The 19,053-nt window shown below is 46.4% G+C and overlaps 1 protein-coding gene across 1 annotated transcript; it reads right to left on the bottom strand.

Annotated features, from left to right (window-relative positions):
- Positions 1 to 353: 353 nt before the first annotated feature.
- Positions 354 to 16,465, bottom strand: LOC137313361 (NACHT, LRR and PYD domains-containing protein 3-like). Its single transcript, XM_067979485.1, has 10 exons — positions 16,378 to 16,465; positions 9,808 to 9,974; positions 8,801 to 8,972; positions 8,630 to 8,695; positions 3,268 to 5,005; positions 1,643 to 1,729; positions 1,313 to 1,483; positions 980 to 1,150; positions 669 to 836; positions 354 to 496 (listed from the first exon to the last, which is right to left on the bottom strand). The coding sequence occupies exons 1-10, from the start codon at positions 16,439 to 16,441 to the stop codon at positions 409 to 411; spliced, it is 2,892 nt and encodes a 963-aa protein (XP_067835586.1). The 5' UTR covers positions 16,442 to 16,465; the 3' UTR covers positions 354 to 408.
- Positions 16,466 to 19,053: the final 2,588 nt, after the last annotated feature.

Below are 19,053 nucleotides of genomic sequence, written 5' to 3'. Positions count from 1 at the left end.
TCCCATTGGGGACCATCCAGCCCCGGATATCCGGCAGAATCAGCGCTGTGGGACCGGGTGACTGAGTCTCGTGACCCTGTCGCTGGGCCTCTGACGTCACAATGGGAGACGACGCTCGCTCAGCTCGAGCTGGAAACCGTTAAAGGGCCGTTCGGATTTAAACCTGGAGCGCGGCCGGTTAAAGGGGAGGGACAGGGAATCGGCCAAAAATGTTCATTTCATGAGACCAGGAATGGTTATAAATTGAAATGTTCATATAATGAGACCAGGAATGGTTATAAATTGAAATGTTCATATAATGAGACCAGGAATGGTTATAAATTGAAATGTTCATATAATGAGACCAGGAATGGTTATAAATTGAAATGTTCATATAATGAGACCAGGAATGGTTATAAATTGAAATGTTCACACTCCCACACTCAGTCCGGGTCTGGATTCCCGCAATGACTCCAGGTGTCTCTTTCCGTTTGAACTGAACTGATTCCCCCACAGCCTGAAACAGATTAAAGATTAAACATGAAATAAACAGATTGAACAACAGTGTAAATAACGGGGAGACTGGGGTTAATATTTCAATAATAATTACAGACAAATATTACCCATAAAAGGGACTGAATCCAATTGGTGTTTTATTTATTACATTAAACATTAACACAAACACTCACCGGATCCGCTCCAGACTCCTGCGGGTCAGTATGAGGGAGCGGAGAGCGGGGACAGATCGGTCTGTGAAGGAGTTTAATCCCAGGGTCAGACCCGTCAGTGACCAGATTGTACTGAGAGCGGAGACGAAATCCTCTGTACAAGAATCTGTGAGACCGACACCATCCAGACTGGGGATCAGAGAGAGAGAAATAACAGGAATCAGAGTAAATTTCCAGTATTTATCTGTATTATTATTCCTTATACTGACATGAATGTACCGTGTTCAGCATCCAGTTATTATAAACACAATCTCACACAGTCTGATACTTACCATAGTTTCTGTATTTTACAGTTCGGGTTCCTCAGAGCCGCAGACAGTAGTTTCACTCCTGAATCTCCCAGTTTATTGTCACTCAGGTTCAGATCCGTCAGTGACCGGTTTGTACTGAGAGCGGAGGCGAGATCCTTGGTACCAGAATCTGTGAGACCGATATCCCATAACCTGGAGATCAGAGAGAGAGAGAAAGAGAGAGGAGCAATAGATAACAGGAATCAGAGAAAATTCCCAGTGTTTATTTTTAGTATTGTTACTTATACTGACATTAATGTACCGTGTTCGGCATCCAGTTATTATAAACACAATCTCGCACAGTCTGATACTTACTGCAGTTTCTGTATTTTACAGTTCGGGTTCCTGAGAGCAGCAGACAGTAGTTTCACTCCTGAATCTTCCAGTTTATTATTACCCAGGTTCAGATCCGTCAGTGACCGGTTTGTGCTGAGAACGGAGACGAGATCCTCGGTAGAAGAAGCTGTGAGACCGTTACTCCATAACCTGGAGATCAGAGAGAGAGAGAAAGAGACGAGCAGAGATAACAGTAATCAGAGTAAATTCCCAGTATTTATTTGAATTGTTATTACTTATACTGACATTAATGTACCGTGTTAGACATCCAGTTATTATAAACACAATCTCACACAGTCTGATACTTACCGCAGTTCCTGTATTTTACAGTCCGGGTTCCTCAGAGCCGCAGACAGCAGTTTCACTCCTGAATCTCCCAGTTTATTGTTCCCCAGTCTAAACACAAACAAACCGAGAGTGAGAAACAAACTGAATCCAATCCCAGATCTGACACAATTTCTCTCTGATATTACAGGAAATACTAAAAAATCTTCAGGAAATTAATAACCATATTTCCCTGTCACTGACAATGAATCTCACTCTGTCCAACTCCTCATTTAAATGTATTTATTAAATAAAGTGCTGTCTGTGTGAAGCCTTTAAATGTCCCTCAGTCTGGTCTCATTCCCTGATGATCAGAATTCCCCTCCTGGAGGTCAGTGACCGGTCCCGTCATATTTGGGGAAAGTTGTCTCACTTCTGCTGCTGCTTAAATCCCAGATTTTATGGGAATGTGGCGATTTTCCCCGAATTAAATGATAAAGCGGTGATTATCTGTACTTTATTCAGTGTTATATTAATCTGTATAATATCTCGGGGTGAGTTATTTTGTGAAACGGCGCTAACGGCTGCTTGAAATGCGTGCCCCAGGATTTAATGTAACAAGGAGAGTTTATTCTGTCCTGTTACAAGTTTTAAATGTCCCTTTACGCCTAGTTTGTAGGGGAGGGGAGTCTCTCACTTTATTCCCATTAAACTGTCTCAAAGTTTATTTCAGGTGAAACGTGCCCGACAGTTTATGGGGATTTTTCTGAAGTTCCCTCCCCGAGCGGGGCCTCACACACAGGGGGCAGATTATGGGAAATTCCCGGGTTCACTGCCCCTGGTTAACCCAGGAGCCTCCCGCGGTGTGTGAGGGCACACCGCTGGCCGGTGTGTGTCTGTACTCCTGGGCTAATACCCCACAACCCGTTCGATTGGAACCTTTTTACCGGCAGATTTTAGTTCCCAAATCCCACTGAAGTGTCGGCCTGGATTAATGAGCGAGGTGCCTGATTCCTCGACCTTCTGACTCATGCACGAGTGCTGCCAGCTGGGTGAAGAGATGGTGGATGTATTGGAGAGTGTGAGGGGCTGGGTCATTGATCAGTTAAGATAACGGACCGCGGTCCCGCGGGGAAAGCTCAGCCCGCCCACTGGCGGTTGAATGCCCGAAAGCTGTGTTTTGCTCTTTGTTACTGAATGTTTGGTGTTTCTGCTTCCCTCTCCTACACACGTTGACAGTCCGGTGACTGTCACTTGTCCCCACACCTCGGGAAGAGGGTGGGATGCTCCAACACACAGACTGCTGCAATTAGTGTCAGTCTACGTGTAAGGAACAGTGAGAGGATCCTCTTCAATGGACGTATCTCAGGCAGTCAGAAAAACAGCAATAAATATTATAAATTAAAATTAAATTATCAGACTCTTTCAGTGACCTGTATTTACTGATCCGATAAAGGCTGTAAAATCCCGACTTGTTCACAAGGATCCATTTGAGATTCTCCAGTCCTGAGGGAATTACTAACCGATCCTCTTATCATTTGTCATATTTGTGTTGAATCTGCTTCTCTCTGGTTTAATTGAACTGTTTGTTTCTCTTCATTACGGAGCAACAATACAATCCGTGACTGTTCGACAATTGACCAAACAGTTAGAGACAAATAAACAGTTACCTCAACACCTGGCATTTGTGCAGTGCAGGTTCCAGCCGCTGGAGACCTTCACACTGAATGTAGCAGTTCTCCAGATCGAGGACTTTTATTGCATCACAGAGTCCAATGACATGAGACAGCACTGCACAGTCAATCGGGGTCAGTCGCAATCCACTAAATGTAAGTGTTTCCACAGATCCCACTGTGACCCGAGCCAGTGTTTGATTCTGAGACTCAAACAGGTAGTGGAATGTGTTCAGGAGGTTCCTTTTACCAGTTTCATTCGATGTGTTTCCAATCTCTCCTTCAACCTTCTCCTTCACCCAGTCAATCACTCCGCAGATTATTTGATGAAGAAATGGACCCAGAAACTCCTCCAGGGGCCGAGCTGACTGTGAGGAGGAGAGACCAACAACAAAACGGAGGAATATCTCAAATCGCCCATCTTCCTTGCTGTGGGCTTCACTGAGGAGTTTCCGGATGTCCCCTGGATCTGGAGTCAGGAATTGTGCGAGTGCGGCGACAAACTCTTGGATGGTGAGGTGCGGGAATGTGTAAACCACACTCTGGGCAGAATCATCTCTCTCCAAAAGTTCCATCATGAACCCAGACAGGAACTGGGAAGGTTGCAGATTGTACTTGATCAAATCTCCATTTCTAAACACAATCTTCTTCTCGGAGACTCCTGTGAAGGCCATCTCACCGATCTTCAGTAATACATCACGGGGGGATTCAATCTCTCGGCCATGGTTTTTCAGAATGTTGTAAATATAATAGGAATATAGTTGGGTGATGGTCTTGGGAACTCGCTGCTGTTTCCTGTCTCTTTGTGTGAAGATTGGACCCAGAGACAGACCGAGGATCCAGCAGTAGGAAGGGTTGTAACACATGGTGTACAGGATCTCGTTCTCCTCCATATGTTTGAATACAGCTGCTGCCACCACCTGATCTTCAAAAAACTTGTTGAAATATTCCTTCCGTTCTTCACCAACAAATCCCAGGATTTCAGCCCAGACACTGATCTCAGCCTTTTCCAACAAATGTAATGCAGTGGGTCGGCTGGTCACCAACACTGAACATCCTGGGAGCAGCTTGTGTTGTATTAAACTGTACACAATGTCAGAAACTTCACACCAGTCTTCAGGGTCTGTGCACATGTACTGAGGTTCTGTATTTCTCTGATTGTCAGTAAAATCGATACTGTCCTTGAATTCATCTAAACCATCGAATATAAACAGTAATCCCTCTGGGTTCTTCCAGAGCTCTCCCAGAATATTCCCAAAGTAAGGATACAGATCCAGTGTCAGATTCCTCAGGTTTATTCTACAGTTAATCGCGTTCAAATCCCGGAATTTAAAACTGAAAACAAATTGAAAGTGTGGGTATATTTTCCCAGTGGCCCAGTCATAAACAATCTTTTGTACCATTGTTGTTTTTCCAATCCCCGCGACTCCGCTCACTGCTGCTGAACTCCCAGATTTGTATTTTCTCTGGGTAAAACTGCTCTGGAACAATTGATCAGTTCGGATTTTTTCCAGTTCTCTCCGGAGATGTTTCTTTCTCCACTCTTCATGGTCTCGGCCTCTTGCCAGCAGTTCATGTTCTACAAGTGTCCGATCTCGAACAGTAGAAATGACCGTTAGCTCAGTGTATAGAGTGACCAGCTGGAAAATCTTAACCTTCTCCTTTATTAGGATCGTGTTCACTCTCAGTGTTTCAGTTTGGACCCGGAGTGTTTCCTTGTGTTTCTGTTGAACATCTTCAATTAGAACAGACAGGAAGCGGTTCTCCTTGTTAGTTGTCTTGGCATAAAAACAGATTCTCAATATCACTTTAATATTCAGTAAAATGTTGCGAGATTTAATTCACAGCTTCAATAGAGGTGTGAGCAGGAAATTAAACTCAGTTACTGAAAACCTCGCTTGAAAGTGAACAAGGGCTTAGAAAAGTTGCAAATCCTCACTTGATTCTAATATTTTCTGAACATGGAGATTTCTATGAAGGTGATATTTTCACTCTGATGGTTAATACTATCAGCCCTGCCCTGTACCATGGACATCTCATTGCGAATCCAAACGTGATTCTGGTTATCCGAAACTTGAGGTTCCAGTGGAATAATTTATGAAACCGTCAGTGGTGCTGACCCTCTGCGGAAATGGGAAATAGATTATTGTGTGCATTGGGAGAGGGACAGACTGTGAATGGACAGAAGTTCCACTATTATTGTATCAGACTTCGGGCAGGTTATCTGAGATATTGTGGATACTGGGAGAGGGACAGACTATGAAGGACAGAAGTTCCACTGTTATTGTATCAGACCTCGGGCATGTTATCTGGGATATTGTGGGCATTGGGAGAGGGACAGACTGTGAATGGACAGAAGTTCCACTGTTATTGTATCGGACCTCGGGCAGGTTATCTGCGATATTGTGGGCACTGGGAGAAGGAAAGACTAAATGGACACAAGTCCCACTGTTATTGTATCAGACCTCGGGTATGTTATCTAGGATATTGTGGGCACTGGGAGAGGGACAGACTGTGAATGGACAGAAGTTCCACTGTAATTGTATCGGACCTCGGGCAGGTTATCTGGGATATTGTGGACACTGGCAGAGGGACAGACTGCGGATGGACAGAAGTCCCACTGTTATTGTATCAGACCTCGGCAGGTTATCTGGGATATTGTGCACACTGGGAAAGGGACAGCCTGTGAATAGACAGAAGGTCCACTGTTATTGTATCAGACCTCGGGCAGGTTATCTGCGATATTGTGGGCACTGGGAGAGTGACAGATTGAATACACAGCAGTTAAATTGCTTTTGTTTCAGGACTCGGGCAGATTCTCTGGGGTATAATGTACATTTCTTTCGTCACCTTTTCACAGGTAACGATTACTGCCATTCTCAAGGTACAGAGTGGAATCAGAATGATGATGTTAGGTATTCGGACTTTCGGTTCACGGAATGGCGAGAGGGTATGGTTTATTTTGTTTGTGCAAGCGAATTCTGGATTAAAATGTTTCAGTGGAATTCCCAACATTAGTAAGAACGGAAGAACATAAGAAATAGAAGCAGGATTAGGCCATACACCACCTCGAGCCTGCTCCGCCATTCATTAAGGTCATGGCTCATCTCCCTCAAATCCACTTGCCCACCCTGTCCACATATATATTGATTCCCTTCGTGTCCAAAAATCTATCGATCTCATTCTTGAATATATTCAACGGAAACAGGAAACATGCTCACAATCAACAAAGTAATTAAAAACGGGAAAGGGAAGTCAGGGTCATTTTCTCACCCTAAGGGCGAGAGAGCCTGGGAAGGACACTAAAGGGGCAGTGTAAGTGGGGTGAAGAGACAATTGAACGTGTTTCTGTGGATGCACTGAGAGGAGGGGGAGGTGGGGTCATCTCTCCAACAGGGACAGGCTTATTTGGGCCAAATGGCCTTTTCCTGTCCCTCATCATTCTCATGTTATATTGTGTTTCAGAAATTGCGAACAATTTTTCGGCCGTTTTACACCAACATCGAATGTGCTTTCCGAACAGTCCTGTCATATCACCGATTAGAATTAGAATTAGAACTACTGCCCACATCATTCAGTGCAATGTTGGAGCAGAAAACATTCACAGTTCATTTCAACTGTTCTCCCAATAATTATACTCCGTTGTTTCATTTTGGTCTAAATTTCCGACCATGCAGGTTTGGGAAATTACAAATCTGTTTCCATCAGTCATTCCATTGGATCTAAAAAGACCCTGAGTTAAAGGACTATTCTCTGAGTAGAATAAGTTCTCTCTTTCACTGGCCTCAGTCATTCCATTGGGTCTAAAAAGACTCTGAATTAAAGGACTAGTCTTTGAGTAGAATAAGTTCTCTCTTTCATTGCCATTAGGAAGCTAGCCAAAAACTTCCGAATTACCCTGAACATTGTCTTTCCCTCACATTTCTCCAAGGATTAATGATCTATTGTGTAAACATCTGTACATCTTCTCAGATCAGATCGAACACTTTGTGAAATTATATCATTTTTTATATTTCGAATTTCTCCACCTCGTTCCCTACAGCTGATTGTGAGCAGCTTTCTCGGGGCGCAGGTAAACCGTGACGTCTGGCACAAAGCACTGCTCATCGATTGTGAGCCGAAAGCATCTGTGGGGTACACTGGAGTTGTGTATAGGATTCACAATATATCAGGATCCTGCCAAGTGTGTTTGTTGATTCATAGTGTATCAGGATCCTGCTAATTGAGTATGAGGATTCACAGTGTATCAGGGTCCTGCCAGGTGTGTATGGGGGTTCACAGTGTATCTGGATCCTGCCAGGTGTGTCTGGGGATTCACAGTGTCTCAGGATCCTGCCAGGTGTGTATGGGAATTCACTCTGTATCTGGATCCTGCCAGATGTGAATGGGGACTCACAGACTATCACTATCCGGCCAGGTGTGTAAGCGGATTCACAGTGTATAAGGATCCTGCCCGGTGTGAATGGAGATTCACATTGTATCAGGATCCTGCTGGATATGTATGGGGATTCGAAGTGAGCAGGATGCTGCCAGATGTGTATGGGGATTCTCAGTGTATCAGGATCCTGCCACGTGTGTATGGGGATTCACAGTGTATCAGGATCCTGCCAGGTGTGTATGGGGATTCGAAGTGAGCAGGATCCTGCCAGATGTGTATGGGGATTCTCAGTGTATCAGGATCCTGCCACGTGTGTATGGGGATTCACAGTGTATCAGGATCCTGCCAGGTGTGCATGGGTATTCACAGTGTATCAGGATCCTGCCAGGTTTTTAGCGGGATTCGCAGTGTATCAGGATCCTGCCAGGTGTGTATGGGGATTCGCAGTGTATCAGGAACCTTCCAGGTATGTATTGGGATTCACAGTGTATCAGGATCCTTCCAGGTGTGCATGGGGATTCGCAGTGTATCAGGATCCTTCCAGGTGTGTATGGGGATTCGCAGTGTATCAGGAACCTTCCAGGTGTGTATGGGGATTCACAGTGTATCAGGAACCTTCCAGATGTGTATGGGGATTCACAGTGTATCAGGAACGTTCCAGGTATGTATGGGGATTCACAGTGTATCAGGGTCCTGCCAGGCATGAACTTTTTTTCACAACTGTTCGTAATCAGCGCCTGGATTAGCTGGAGTAATAAAACATCTGCAAATTTGCAAATAATTGAGAACAGCGAATACTAACGGATCGCGCAGACGATTTGAAGTTTATTAAGAAATCAAAATCAAAGTTTATTCTGTTCCCGCCTTCCTTTCAACTTCTGATTCCCAGATTCTGACAATCTCTTATCAAAAGGCTACAGTCAAACATTCTGATTCTCAAAGGTGAAATAAACGGTTTGAAATCCCCATTTCATCACTTACCTTTCAGGTGACTGGGTATTTCAGGTAAACCTCGTCCGATGTTCATATAATCAAATGGATCAGGACCTGTTTAAATCAATTAGATTTCATGAAATCAGATCTGTGTAATATTATAATAAATTCTGCCGTGTTTCAATCTGGAATTGAATTCAGTGTGTGATTTTACTGTACCAAGTTCCTGCATCTCTTTCAGTATTTTGTCCAACTTTGGTACCGCATGGTGCATTTTCACAAAGGATTCCCACATCACCCTTCGGGCCCGAGAGCCTTTCTCCATCACCAGATTTAGGACAAGTTTGGAACTGTCCGCCCTGTTTCCCTTCTCCACGAGATCAACGACTTTCTGTAAAGGATAATAATGAATATATTGGTCTCTCCTTTTCCCAGTCCCACTTAAACTGTTTGCCTTTTGTTTTCAGTCCACACAAGAGTTATATCCGAAACTTTCCCCTGTCCTTTGTACGGACACTGACCGATCCATTGGGCATTTTCACCTCTTCGTATCATTGTTTCAGATTCACTGTATTTTCAGTTTGATCCATTTCTTTCCTATTTGGCCTGTTTCAGTTCTGTCACATCCTATGATTCCAAGATCTGATATCCCGTTAGTTCTCTGATGTTTAAATAAACCAAACTCATTCTACAAGGAATACTCTCCACTTGCCTGGAATGGTGCAGCTCCAACAACACTCAAGAAGCTCGAAACCATCCAGGACAAAGCAGCCCGCTTGATTGGCACCCCATCCAACACCCTAAACATTCACTTCCTTCACCACCGGCGCAAAGTGGCTGCAGTGGGTACCATCCACAGGATGCACTGCAGAAACTCGCCAAGGCTTCTTCGACAGCACCTCCCAAACCCGCGACCTCTACCACCTAGAAGGACAAGGGCAGCAGGTAATGGGAACACCACCTGCACGTTCCCCTCCAAGTCACACACCATCCCGACTTGGAAATATATCGCCGTTCAATTTTCGTCGCTGGGTCAAAATCCTGGAAATCCCTTCTGAACAGCACTGTGGGAGAACCTTCACCACACGGACTGTAGCGGTTCAAGAAGGAGGCTCACCACCACCTTCTCAAGGGGCAATTAGGGATGGGGGATAAATGCTGGCCTCGCCAGCGACGCCTACATCTCATGAACAAATAAAAAAACATTATGTGTCCCTTCCACTTACCCGATGCTCCAGTCCACTAAAATGCCTCTCGTATGTTAACAACGAGCTGACTCCGTCGACCACTTCTTCAATCGCCTGTTCCAGTCTGTCCCGGTAGAATTTCGTCAACTGGAACAGTTGGTAATCGTCGCACTTTGTCAGGAACTCAGTGATTGCAGCGTTCGGATCTGTGAGAAAAATGGAGAAAACTAAATACATTATCGACTTTCTATCCGGGTGGCTACATTTCCTCTTATTCCAAACGGCTGAAGCCTCCTGTGAGTCACATTATCAAAAACCTTCTGAAAACCCATATACACCGCATGTGCTACATTCCATCGATCGATATAGTCACCTCTCAACAAAGCTGTATTAAATTTGTCAAATGCGACTTGTCTGTAGCGAATCAGTTCCAGCCTCCCCTGATCATCCCCTGTATCTCTAAATGTTCACTAATTCGACCTGGAATTACAGATTCAAGGAGTTTGCCCACTACTGACGGAGACTAATTGGTCTCCAGTTACCAGTTAACCCTCTCTTCTTATTTTACCAGAGACATTAATTGGGCTCCTTCAGTCCACCTGGATATTTTTGATAACAATCGAGGATTGAGAAATTGTGGTCAGGGTCCCTCCTGTCTCCTCTCTGACTTCCTTTAACAGCCTCGGGTGTGTTATCTCTGGGCCCAGTGATTTATCCACCTCGGCGATGTTCCTCAGATCCAAATCCTTCTCTCCAGTTATCTTTAACTCTGGGCCCACATCCTCCTCTAGCACACCAACATTTTCACTTCCACCATCATTTTTTGAAGCTAAAGGAAATATTTTGTATCTCACCAAACCTTTATCCACAACTAGTTTCCCGCACTTCCCGCTCTATCTAATCTCCACTGATTGCTGGCCTGCAAAACCCACTGGGAATTTTTTTCTTTTTTCTTTTATTCGTTCACGGGATGTGGGCGTCGCTAGCGAGGCCAGCATTTATTGCCCATCCCTAATTGCCCTTGAGAAGGTGGTGGTGAGCCGCCTTCTTGAACCGCTGCAGTCCGTGTGGTGACGGTTCTCCCACAGTTCTGTTCGGAAGGGAGTTCCAGGATTTTGACCCAGCGACAATGAAGGAACGGCGATATATTTCCAAGTCTGGATGGTGTGTGACTTGAAGGGGAACGTGCAGGTGGTGTTGTTCCCATGTGCCTGCTGCTCTTGTCCTTCGAGGTGGTAGAGGTCGCGGGTTTGGGAGGTGCTGTCGAAGAAGCCTTGGCGAGTTGCTGCAGTGCATCCTGTGGATGGTACACACTGCAGCCACAGTGCGCCGGTGGTGAAGGGAGTGAATGTTTAGTGTGGTGGATGGGGTGCCAATCAAGCGGGCTGCTTTATCTTGGATGGTGTCGAGCTTCTTGAGTGTTGTTGGAGCTGCACTCATCCAAGCAAGTGGAGAGTATTCCATCACACTCCTGACTTGTGCCTTGTAGATGGTGGAAAGGCTTTGGGGAGTCAGAAGGTGAGTCACTCGCCGCAGAATACCCAGCCTCTGACCTGCTCTCGTAGCCACAGTATTTCTATGGCTGGTCCAGTTCAGTTTCTGGTCAATCCTGACCCCCAGGATGTTGATGGTAATGCCGTTGAATGTCAGGGGGAGATGGTTAGACTGTCTCTTGTTGGAGATGGTCTTTGCCTGGCACTTATCTGGCGCGAATGTTACTTGCCACTTATGAGCCCAATGTTCAGTGTGGTGGATGGGGTGCCAATCAAGCGGGCTGCTTTATCCTATTGCTTAATTGGGTAGATATGGATTCTATCTTAACATAGCTCCCTGGACACCTTTATATTCTAAACCTCTCCTTCTCTCTACCTCTCTGTTCTCATGGAAGACGCTCCTTAAAACCTACCTCTTTGCCCAAGCTATTGGTCTCCCGCCCTCATATCTCCTTATTTGAGTCAGTGTCAAATTTATTTTTGATACTCGTACCTGTGAGGCGCCCTGGGTCGTTTTACTGCATTCGTGTTGCTACACAAACGCAAGTTATTATTGTTCCAACTATGTCATAGAACCTTTATTAATACTGGCGTCCAGAACTATTTTTCTCTCCACTCAAAATATTATAATCAGGAACATTTCGCTCTGAGTCCTGTGAAAACTCAGACCTTGTCTTATATTTAATAGATTCTGACTTTGCAAATGTGTTTGCAATGATTTGTATTGCAAACACATTTGCAAAGTTGGGTACGGTAGCATAGTGGTTATGTTACTGGGCTGGTAATCCAGAGACCTGGACTAAAATCCGGAGTCATGAGTTCAAATCCCGCCACGGCAGCTGGCGAATTTAAATTCAATTAATTTATTAAATTCAATTAATTAAATAAAAAAAAATCTGGAATTAAAATACTGGTATCAGTAATGATGGCCATGAAACGACTGGATTGACGGAAAAACCCATCTGGTTCACGAATGTCCTTCAGTGAAGGAAGCCTGCCGCCCTCACCCGGTCTGGCCTCTTTGTGACTCCAGACCCACAGCAATGTGGTTGATTCTTAATTGCCCTCTGAAATGGCCGAGCAAGCCACTCAGTTGTAAAATCTCGCTCCGAAAAGTCATAATAAGAATAAAACCGGGCGGACCACCCGGCATCGGACCACTAGGCACCGGACACGACAACGGCAAAACACCAAGCCCAGTCGACCCTGCAAGGTCCTCCTTACCAACATCTGGGGACTTGTGCCAAAATTGGGAGAGCTGTCCCACAGACGAGTCAAGCAACAGCCTGACATCGCCATACTCACAGAATCATATCTTTCAGCCAACGTCCCAGACTCTTCCATCACCATCCCTGGGTATGTCCTGTCCCACCGGCAGGACAGACCCACCAGAGGTGGCGGTACAGTGATATACAGTCAGGAGGGAGTGGCCCTGGGAGTCCTCAACATTGACTCTGGACCCCATGAAATCTCATGGCATCAGGTCAAACATGGGCAAGGAAACCTCCTGCTGATTACCATCTACTGTCCTCCCTCAGCTGATGAATCAGTCCTCCTCCATGTTGAACACCACTTCGAGGAAGCACTGAGGGTAGCAAGGGCACAAAATGTACTCTGGGTGGGGGACTTCAATGTCCATCACCAAGAGTGGCTCGGTTGCACCACTACTGGCCGAGTCCTGAAGGACATAGCTGCTAGACTGGGCCTGCGGCGGGTGGTGAGCGAACCAACACGAGGGAAAAACTTACTTGACCTCGTCCTCACCAATCTACCTGTCGCAAATGCATCTGTCCATGATAGTATTGGTAGGAGTGACCACCGCACAGTCCTCGTGGAGATGAAATCCCGTCTTCGCACTGAGGACACCATCCAACGTGTTGTGTGACACTACCACCGTGCTAAATGGGATAGATTCAGAACAGATCTGGCAGCTCAAAACTGGGCATCCATGAGACGCTGTGGGCCATCAGCAGCAGCAGAATTGTATTCCAGCACAATCTGTAACCTTATGGCCCGGCATATTCCTCACTCTACCATTACCAACAAGCCAGGGGATCAACCCTGGTTCAATGAAGAGTGTAGAAGAGCATGCTAGGAGCAGCACCAGGCGTACCTAAAAATGAGGTGCCAACCTGGTGAAGCTACAACTCAGGACGACATGCATGCTAAACAGCGGAAGCAACATGCGATAGACAGAGCTAAGCGATTCCACAACCAACGGATCAGATCAAAGCTCTGCAGTCCTGCCACATCCAGTCGTGAATGGTGGTGGACAATTAAACAACTAACGGGAGGAGGAGGCTCTGCAAACATCCCCATTCTCAATGATGGCGGAGTCCAGCACGTGAGTGCAAAAGACAAGGCTGAAGCGTTTGCAACCATCTTCAGCCAGAAGTGCCGAGTGGATAATCCAACTCAGCCTCCTCCCGATATCCCCACCATCACGGAAGCCAGTCTTCGGCCAATTCGATTCACTCCACGTGATATCAAGAAACGGTTGAGTGCACTGGTTACAGCAAAGGCTATGGGCCCTGACAACATCCCAGCTGTCGTGCTGAAGACTTGTGCTCCAGAACTAGCTGCGCCTCTAGCCAAGCTGTTCCAGTACAGCTACAACACTGGCATCCACCCGACAATGTGGAAAATTGCCCAGGTATGACCTGTCCACAAAAAGTAGGACAAATCCAATCCGGCCAATTACCGCCCCATCAGTCTACTCTCAATCATCAGCAAAGTGATGGAAGGTGTCGTCGACAGTGCTATCAAGCGGCACTTACTCACCAATAACCTGCTCACCGATGCTCAGTTTGGGTTCCGCCAGGACCACTCGGCTCCAGACCTCATTACAGCCTTGGTCCAAACATGGACAAAAGAGCTGAATTCCAGAGGTGAGGTGAGAGTGACTGCCCTTGAGATCAAGGCAGCATTTGACCGAGTGTGGCACCAAGGAGCCCGAGTAAAATTGAAGTCAATGGGAATCAGGGGGAAAACTCTCCAGTGGCTGGAGTCATACCAAGCACAAAGGAAGATGGTAGTGGTTGTTGGAGGGCAATCATCTCAGCCCCAGGGCATTGCTGCAGGAGTTCCTCAGGGCAGTGTCCTAGGCCCAACCATGTTCAGCTGCTTCATCAATGACCTTCCCTCCATCATAAGGTCAGAAATGGGGATGTTCGCTGATGACTGCACAGTGTTCAGTTCCATTCGCAACCCCTCAGATAATGAAGCAGTCCGAGCCTGCATGCAGCAAGACCTGGACAACATCCAGGCTTGGGCTGATAAGTGGCAAGTAACATTCGCGCCAGATAAGTGCCAGGCAATGACCATCTCCAACAAGAGAGAGTTTAACCACCTCCCCTTGACATTCAACGGCATTCCCATCGCCGAATCCCCCACCATCAACATCCTGGGGGTCACCATTGACCAGAAACTTAACTGGACCAGCCATATAAATACTGTGGCTACGAGAGCAGGTCAGAGGCTGGGTATCCTGCGGCGAGTGACTCACCTCCTGACTCCCCAAAGCCTTTCCACCATCTACAAGGCACAAGTCAGGAGTGTGATGGAATACTCTCCACTTGCCTGGATGAGTGCAGCTCCAACAACACTCAAGAAGCTCGACACCATCCAAGATAAAGCGGCCTGCTTGATTGGCACCCCATCCACCACCCTAAACATTCACTCCCTTCACCACCGGCGCACAATGGCTGCAGTGTGCACCATCCACAGGATGCACTGCAGCAACTCGCCAAAGCTTCTTCGACAGCACCTCCCAAACCCACGACCTCTACCACCTAGATGGACAAGGGCAGCAGGTGCATGGGAACAACACCACCTGCACGTTCCCCTCCAAGTCACACACCATCCCGACTTGGAAATATATCGCCGTTCCTTCATTGTCGCTGGGTCAAAATCCTGGAACTCCCTTCCTAACAGCACTGTGGGAGAACCGTCACCACACGGACTGCAGCGGTTCAAGAAGGCGGCTCACCACCACCTTCTCGAGGGCAATTCGGGATGGGCAATAAATGCCGGCCTCGCCAGCGACGCCCACATCCCGTGAACGAATAAAAAAAAAAATAATAATAATTCACAGACATAAAACTAATCCTGACTCCGATTTTTCGGTATGTTGCCCCGTTTTCGTTTCTTCGTTTTTTTCAATATCATGTAAATTTATCTTTCAATAGTTCAAAACCACCTTCCTTTCTACCTGCTAATAACTTTTCACTATTTCATAAATCTTTTGTTTCTCCTACAACAGTTTTATTAATTCCACTCTCTCGCCTCAGACCCGGATATTTCTCACCCTCCAGTCATGTCAACTGAATCCCTCCAACTGCCCCATTCACCCAGTCTGTAAAACCATTGTTGGTCAGTTCAGACCGTGACCATCCCTTCCCTTCTCCCTGAACTCACACTACTCCCCGAGACCGTTAACCCTTCCCTCCTGCTCCAGCCCTGCAGCCACACATTGACCTGCCTCATATTTCCCTCCTTAAGTGGCCTAGTGTAAAACAATCCGGAGATCACCACCTGGAGGTCTTGCTTTATAGTCTAGAGCCTCAGTCTTAATATTCCCTCCATTATCGTACTTCAATCCGTGTTATTGGTTCCGACAATGGCTATTCTCTGCTCTCCTTTCCTTAACAGAGATGGTCCCACCTGTTCCAGGATGTTGTTCACTCCGACAGCAGGGAGGCAACTTACCATTCGGGATCTCCTCAGAGCTGCAGAAGATTCTGTCTATTCCCCTGACGAAAGAATCTCCCACCACTATCGCTCTCCGATTCCTGTGTCCCACCTGCCTCTCACCCCCATCCCACTCGGGGAGTCCCCCTGCTCCCCAGTCTGACACTGTTACTCAGGAAGACCATCCTCTGAGTCCCTGTCTCTATCCACCTTACAGTCCCCACAACCTGGTATCTATTGGACAGTTCCAGTATCAGGAGATACCTCCATCTTCGACTGCACTGTCCCTCTAGATCGTTACTCACTTCCCTCTATCTACACAGTATCTGTGCTGTTACCTCTTCCTGTGTGAGCTGCAGGTTCCTGTTAGTGATCTGGACCCCTTGTCAGGACAGAAATTTTATTTTGATGAATTTTCTGAACCGACCTGTGTCCATTCTCATTCTTGTTGAAGATGTTGGATCTTCTCCCCTGTTTGAACCTTCAGCCATAGTGGTGACAGACGTTCCCAGATTCTGATGCTCTGCAATAAATATAATATTAACAGAAGGTTTAGACAGAAATATTAAAATGAGCAGGATAACGTTGCCTTGTTGAACATGATACCAAGTCCGTCCTCCCCCATCAGTACAACAGCTGTTAGTTCTGGGATCGAGCATTTCCGGAGTGTTATGATCAATACTCCACATCAGGTGTGACACAGACAGCTGCCCAGTGAGTCCCGCTGATCTCCACAACCCAGTTCCAGACTTGCTCTCGTCGGCCGAGACTCTGCACTGGGAGTGCCCATTGGTAACATTTACTCACAGTGCAGGCAGAACCAGCCATATTCATGAGGTAGTGAATATTCTGGCGGGAAACATGGCGCAGGGTGAAAATAAATGAACTAAATGACTCGGTTTTACACAGTCTGGGGCAACTGTATAATGTTTAGTCACAGATTGTGTTGAATATTTGTGAGTTGTTGAGTTTCGTTTTTAAATTCAGATACTTTCTGATCATTTTTTTCGTTCATGTGATGTGGGCGTCGCTGGCGATGCCAGAATTTATTGCCCACCCCTAATTACCCTTGAGAAGGTGGTGAGGAGCCGCCTTCTTGAACTGCTTCAGTCCGTGTGATGAAGGTTATACCACAGTGCCGTTAGGAAGGCAGTGCCTGGATTTTGACCCAGCGACAATGAAGGAATGACGATATATTTCCAAGTCGGGATGGTTTGTGACTTGGAGGGGAACTTGCAGGTGGTTTTGTTCCCATGTGCCTGCTGCCCTTGTCCTTCTAGGTGGTAGAGTTCGCGGGTTTGGGAGGTGCTGTCGAAGAAGCCTTGGTGAATTGCTGCAGTGCATCCTGTGGATGGTACACACTGCAGCAACGGTGCGCCGGTGGTGGAGGGAGTGAATGTTTAGAGTAGTGGTTGGGGTGCCAATCAAGCGGGATGTTTTGTTCTGGATGATGTCGAGCTTCTTGAGAGTTGTTGGAGCTGCACTGATCTAGGCAGGTGGAGATTATTCCATCAAACCTCTGAAGTGTGTCCCGTAGATGGTGGAAAGGCTTTGGGGAGTCAGGAGGTGAGTGACTCGCCGCAGAATACCAAGCCTCTGACCTGCTTTTGTAGCAAGAGTAGTTACGTGGCTGGTCCAGTTAAGTTTCTGGTCAATCGTGAAACACAGGTGTTTGATGGTGTGGATTTCGGCGATGTTAATGCCGTTGAATATCAAGGGGACGTGGTTAGACCCTCTCTTGTTGGAGATGGTAATTGCCTGGAACTTTTCTGGCGCAAATGTTAATTGCCACTTATCAGCCGAATCCTAGATATTGTCCAGGTCTTACTGCTTGCGGGCACGGACTGCTTCATTATATGTGGGCTTACGAATGAAACTGAACACTGTGCAATCATCAGCGAACATCCCAATTTGTGACCTTATGATGGAGGGAACCTCATTTATGAAGCAGCTGAAGATGGTTGGGCCGAGGACGCTGCCCTGAGGAACTCCTGCAGCAATGTCCTGGGGCTGAGATGATTGGCCTCCATCAACCACTACCATCTTCCTTTGTGCTTGGTATCACTCGAGCCAAATTAGAGTTTTCCCCCTGAATCCAATTGGCTTCAATTTTACTGGGGTTCCTTGGTGCCACACTCGGTCAAATGCTGCCTTCATATGGAGCGCAGTCACTCCCACCTCACCTCTAGAATCCATATTTGGATCAAGACTGTAATAAGGTCTGGAGTCAAGTGGTCCTGGCGGAATCCAAACTGAGCATCGGTGAGCAGGTTATTTGTTGAGCAAGTGCTGCTTGATAGCACTGTCGACGACATATTCCATCACTTTGCTGATGATTGAGAGTATACTGATGGAGCGGTAATTGGCCGGATTGGATTTGTCCTGCTTTTTGTGGACAGGACATCCCTAACAAATTTCCACATTGTCGGGTAGATGCCAGTGTTGTCGCTGTACTGGAACAGCTTGGCTAGAGGCACAGCGAATTCTGGAGCACGAATCTTCAGCACGATCGCTGGTATGTTGTCGGGGCCCATCGTCTTTATTTTCTCCAGTGCACTCAGCCGTTTCTTGATGTCACGTGCATTGAATCGAATTGGCTGAAGACTGGATCTGTGATGGTGCGGATATCGGGAGGAGGCAGAGATGGATCATCCACTCGGGACTTCTGGCTGAAGATGGTTATCTTCCATATGATATCTATTCACATATACAATATATACCTGGGTGTGATTCCTCTGGTCCCGATGGGCAGTGACAGTGTCCGTGTGTGGGTGGAGATGTGTCCTGATTGGTGCTTATATTAGAAGCTATTTACCATATTTCTCATGGTGTCATCACCTGACTATTGAGCAGTGTATGAGGTGAGGAAATTTACCACTGTTCCAATATTAACACCAATGAATACTGTAGGAGGTGAGGAGATTTACCACTGTTCTAATAGTAACACTAATGAGCACTGTAGGGGGTGAGGAGATTTACCACTGTTCTGATATTAACACTAATGAACACTGTAAGAGGTGATGAGATTTACCACTGTTCTAATATCAACACCAATGAGCACTGTAGGAGGTGAGGAGATTTACCACTGTTCTAACGTTAACAC

The sequence above is a fragment of the Heptranchias perlo genome, unplaced genomic scaffold, assembly GCF_035084215.1.
Source record: "Heptranchias perlo isolate sHepPer1 unplaced genomic scaffold, sHepPer1.hap1 HAP1_SCAFFOLD_47, whole genome shotgun sequence".
Taxonomy (NCBI): Eukaryota; Metazoa; Chordata; class Chondrichthyes; order Hexanchiformes; family Hexanchidae; genus Heptranchias; species Heptranchias perlo.
The sequence above is the reverse complement of the archived record's forward strand: the minus strand, read 5'-3'. Positions and strand labels throughout refer to the sequence as shown.

Bases quoted from the DNA above. Each gene is read 5' to 3' on its own strand.
- LOC137313361 (XM_067979485.1), bottom strand. From the start codon at position 16,441: ATGGCTGAAGGTTCAAACAGGGGAGAAGATCCAACATCTTCAACAAGA. The intron at 837-979 runs GTAAGTATCAGA...TCTGATCCCCAG, and splicing joins TGTAAAATACAGAAACTATG to TCTGGATGGTGTCGGTCTCA. The intron at 497-668 runs GTGAGTGTTTGT...AATCTGTTTCAG, and splicing joins AGGAGTCTGGAGCGGATCCG to GCTGTGGGGGAATCAGTTCA.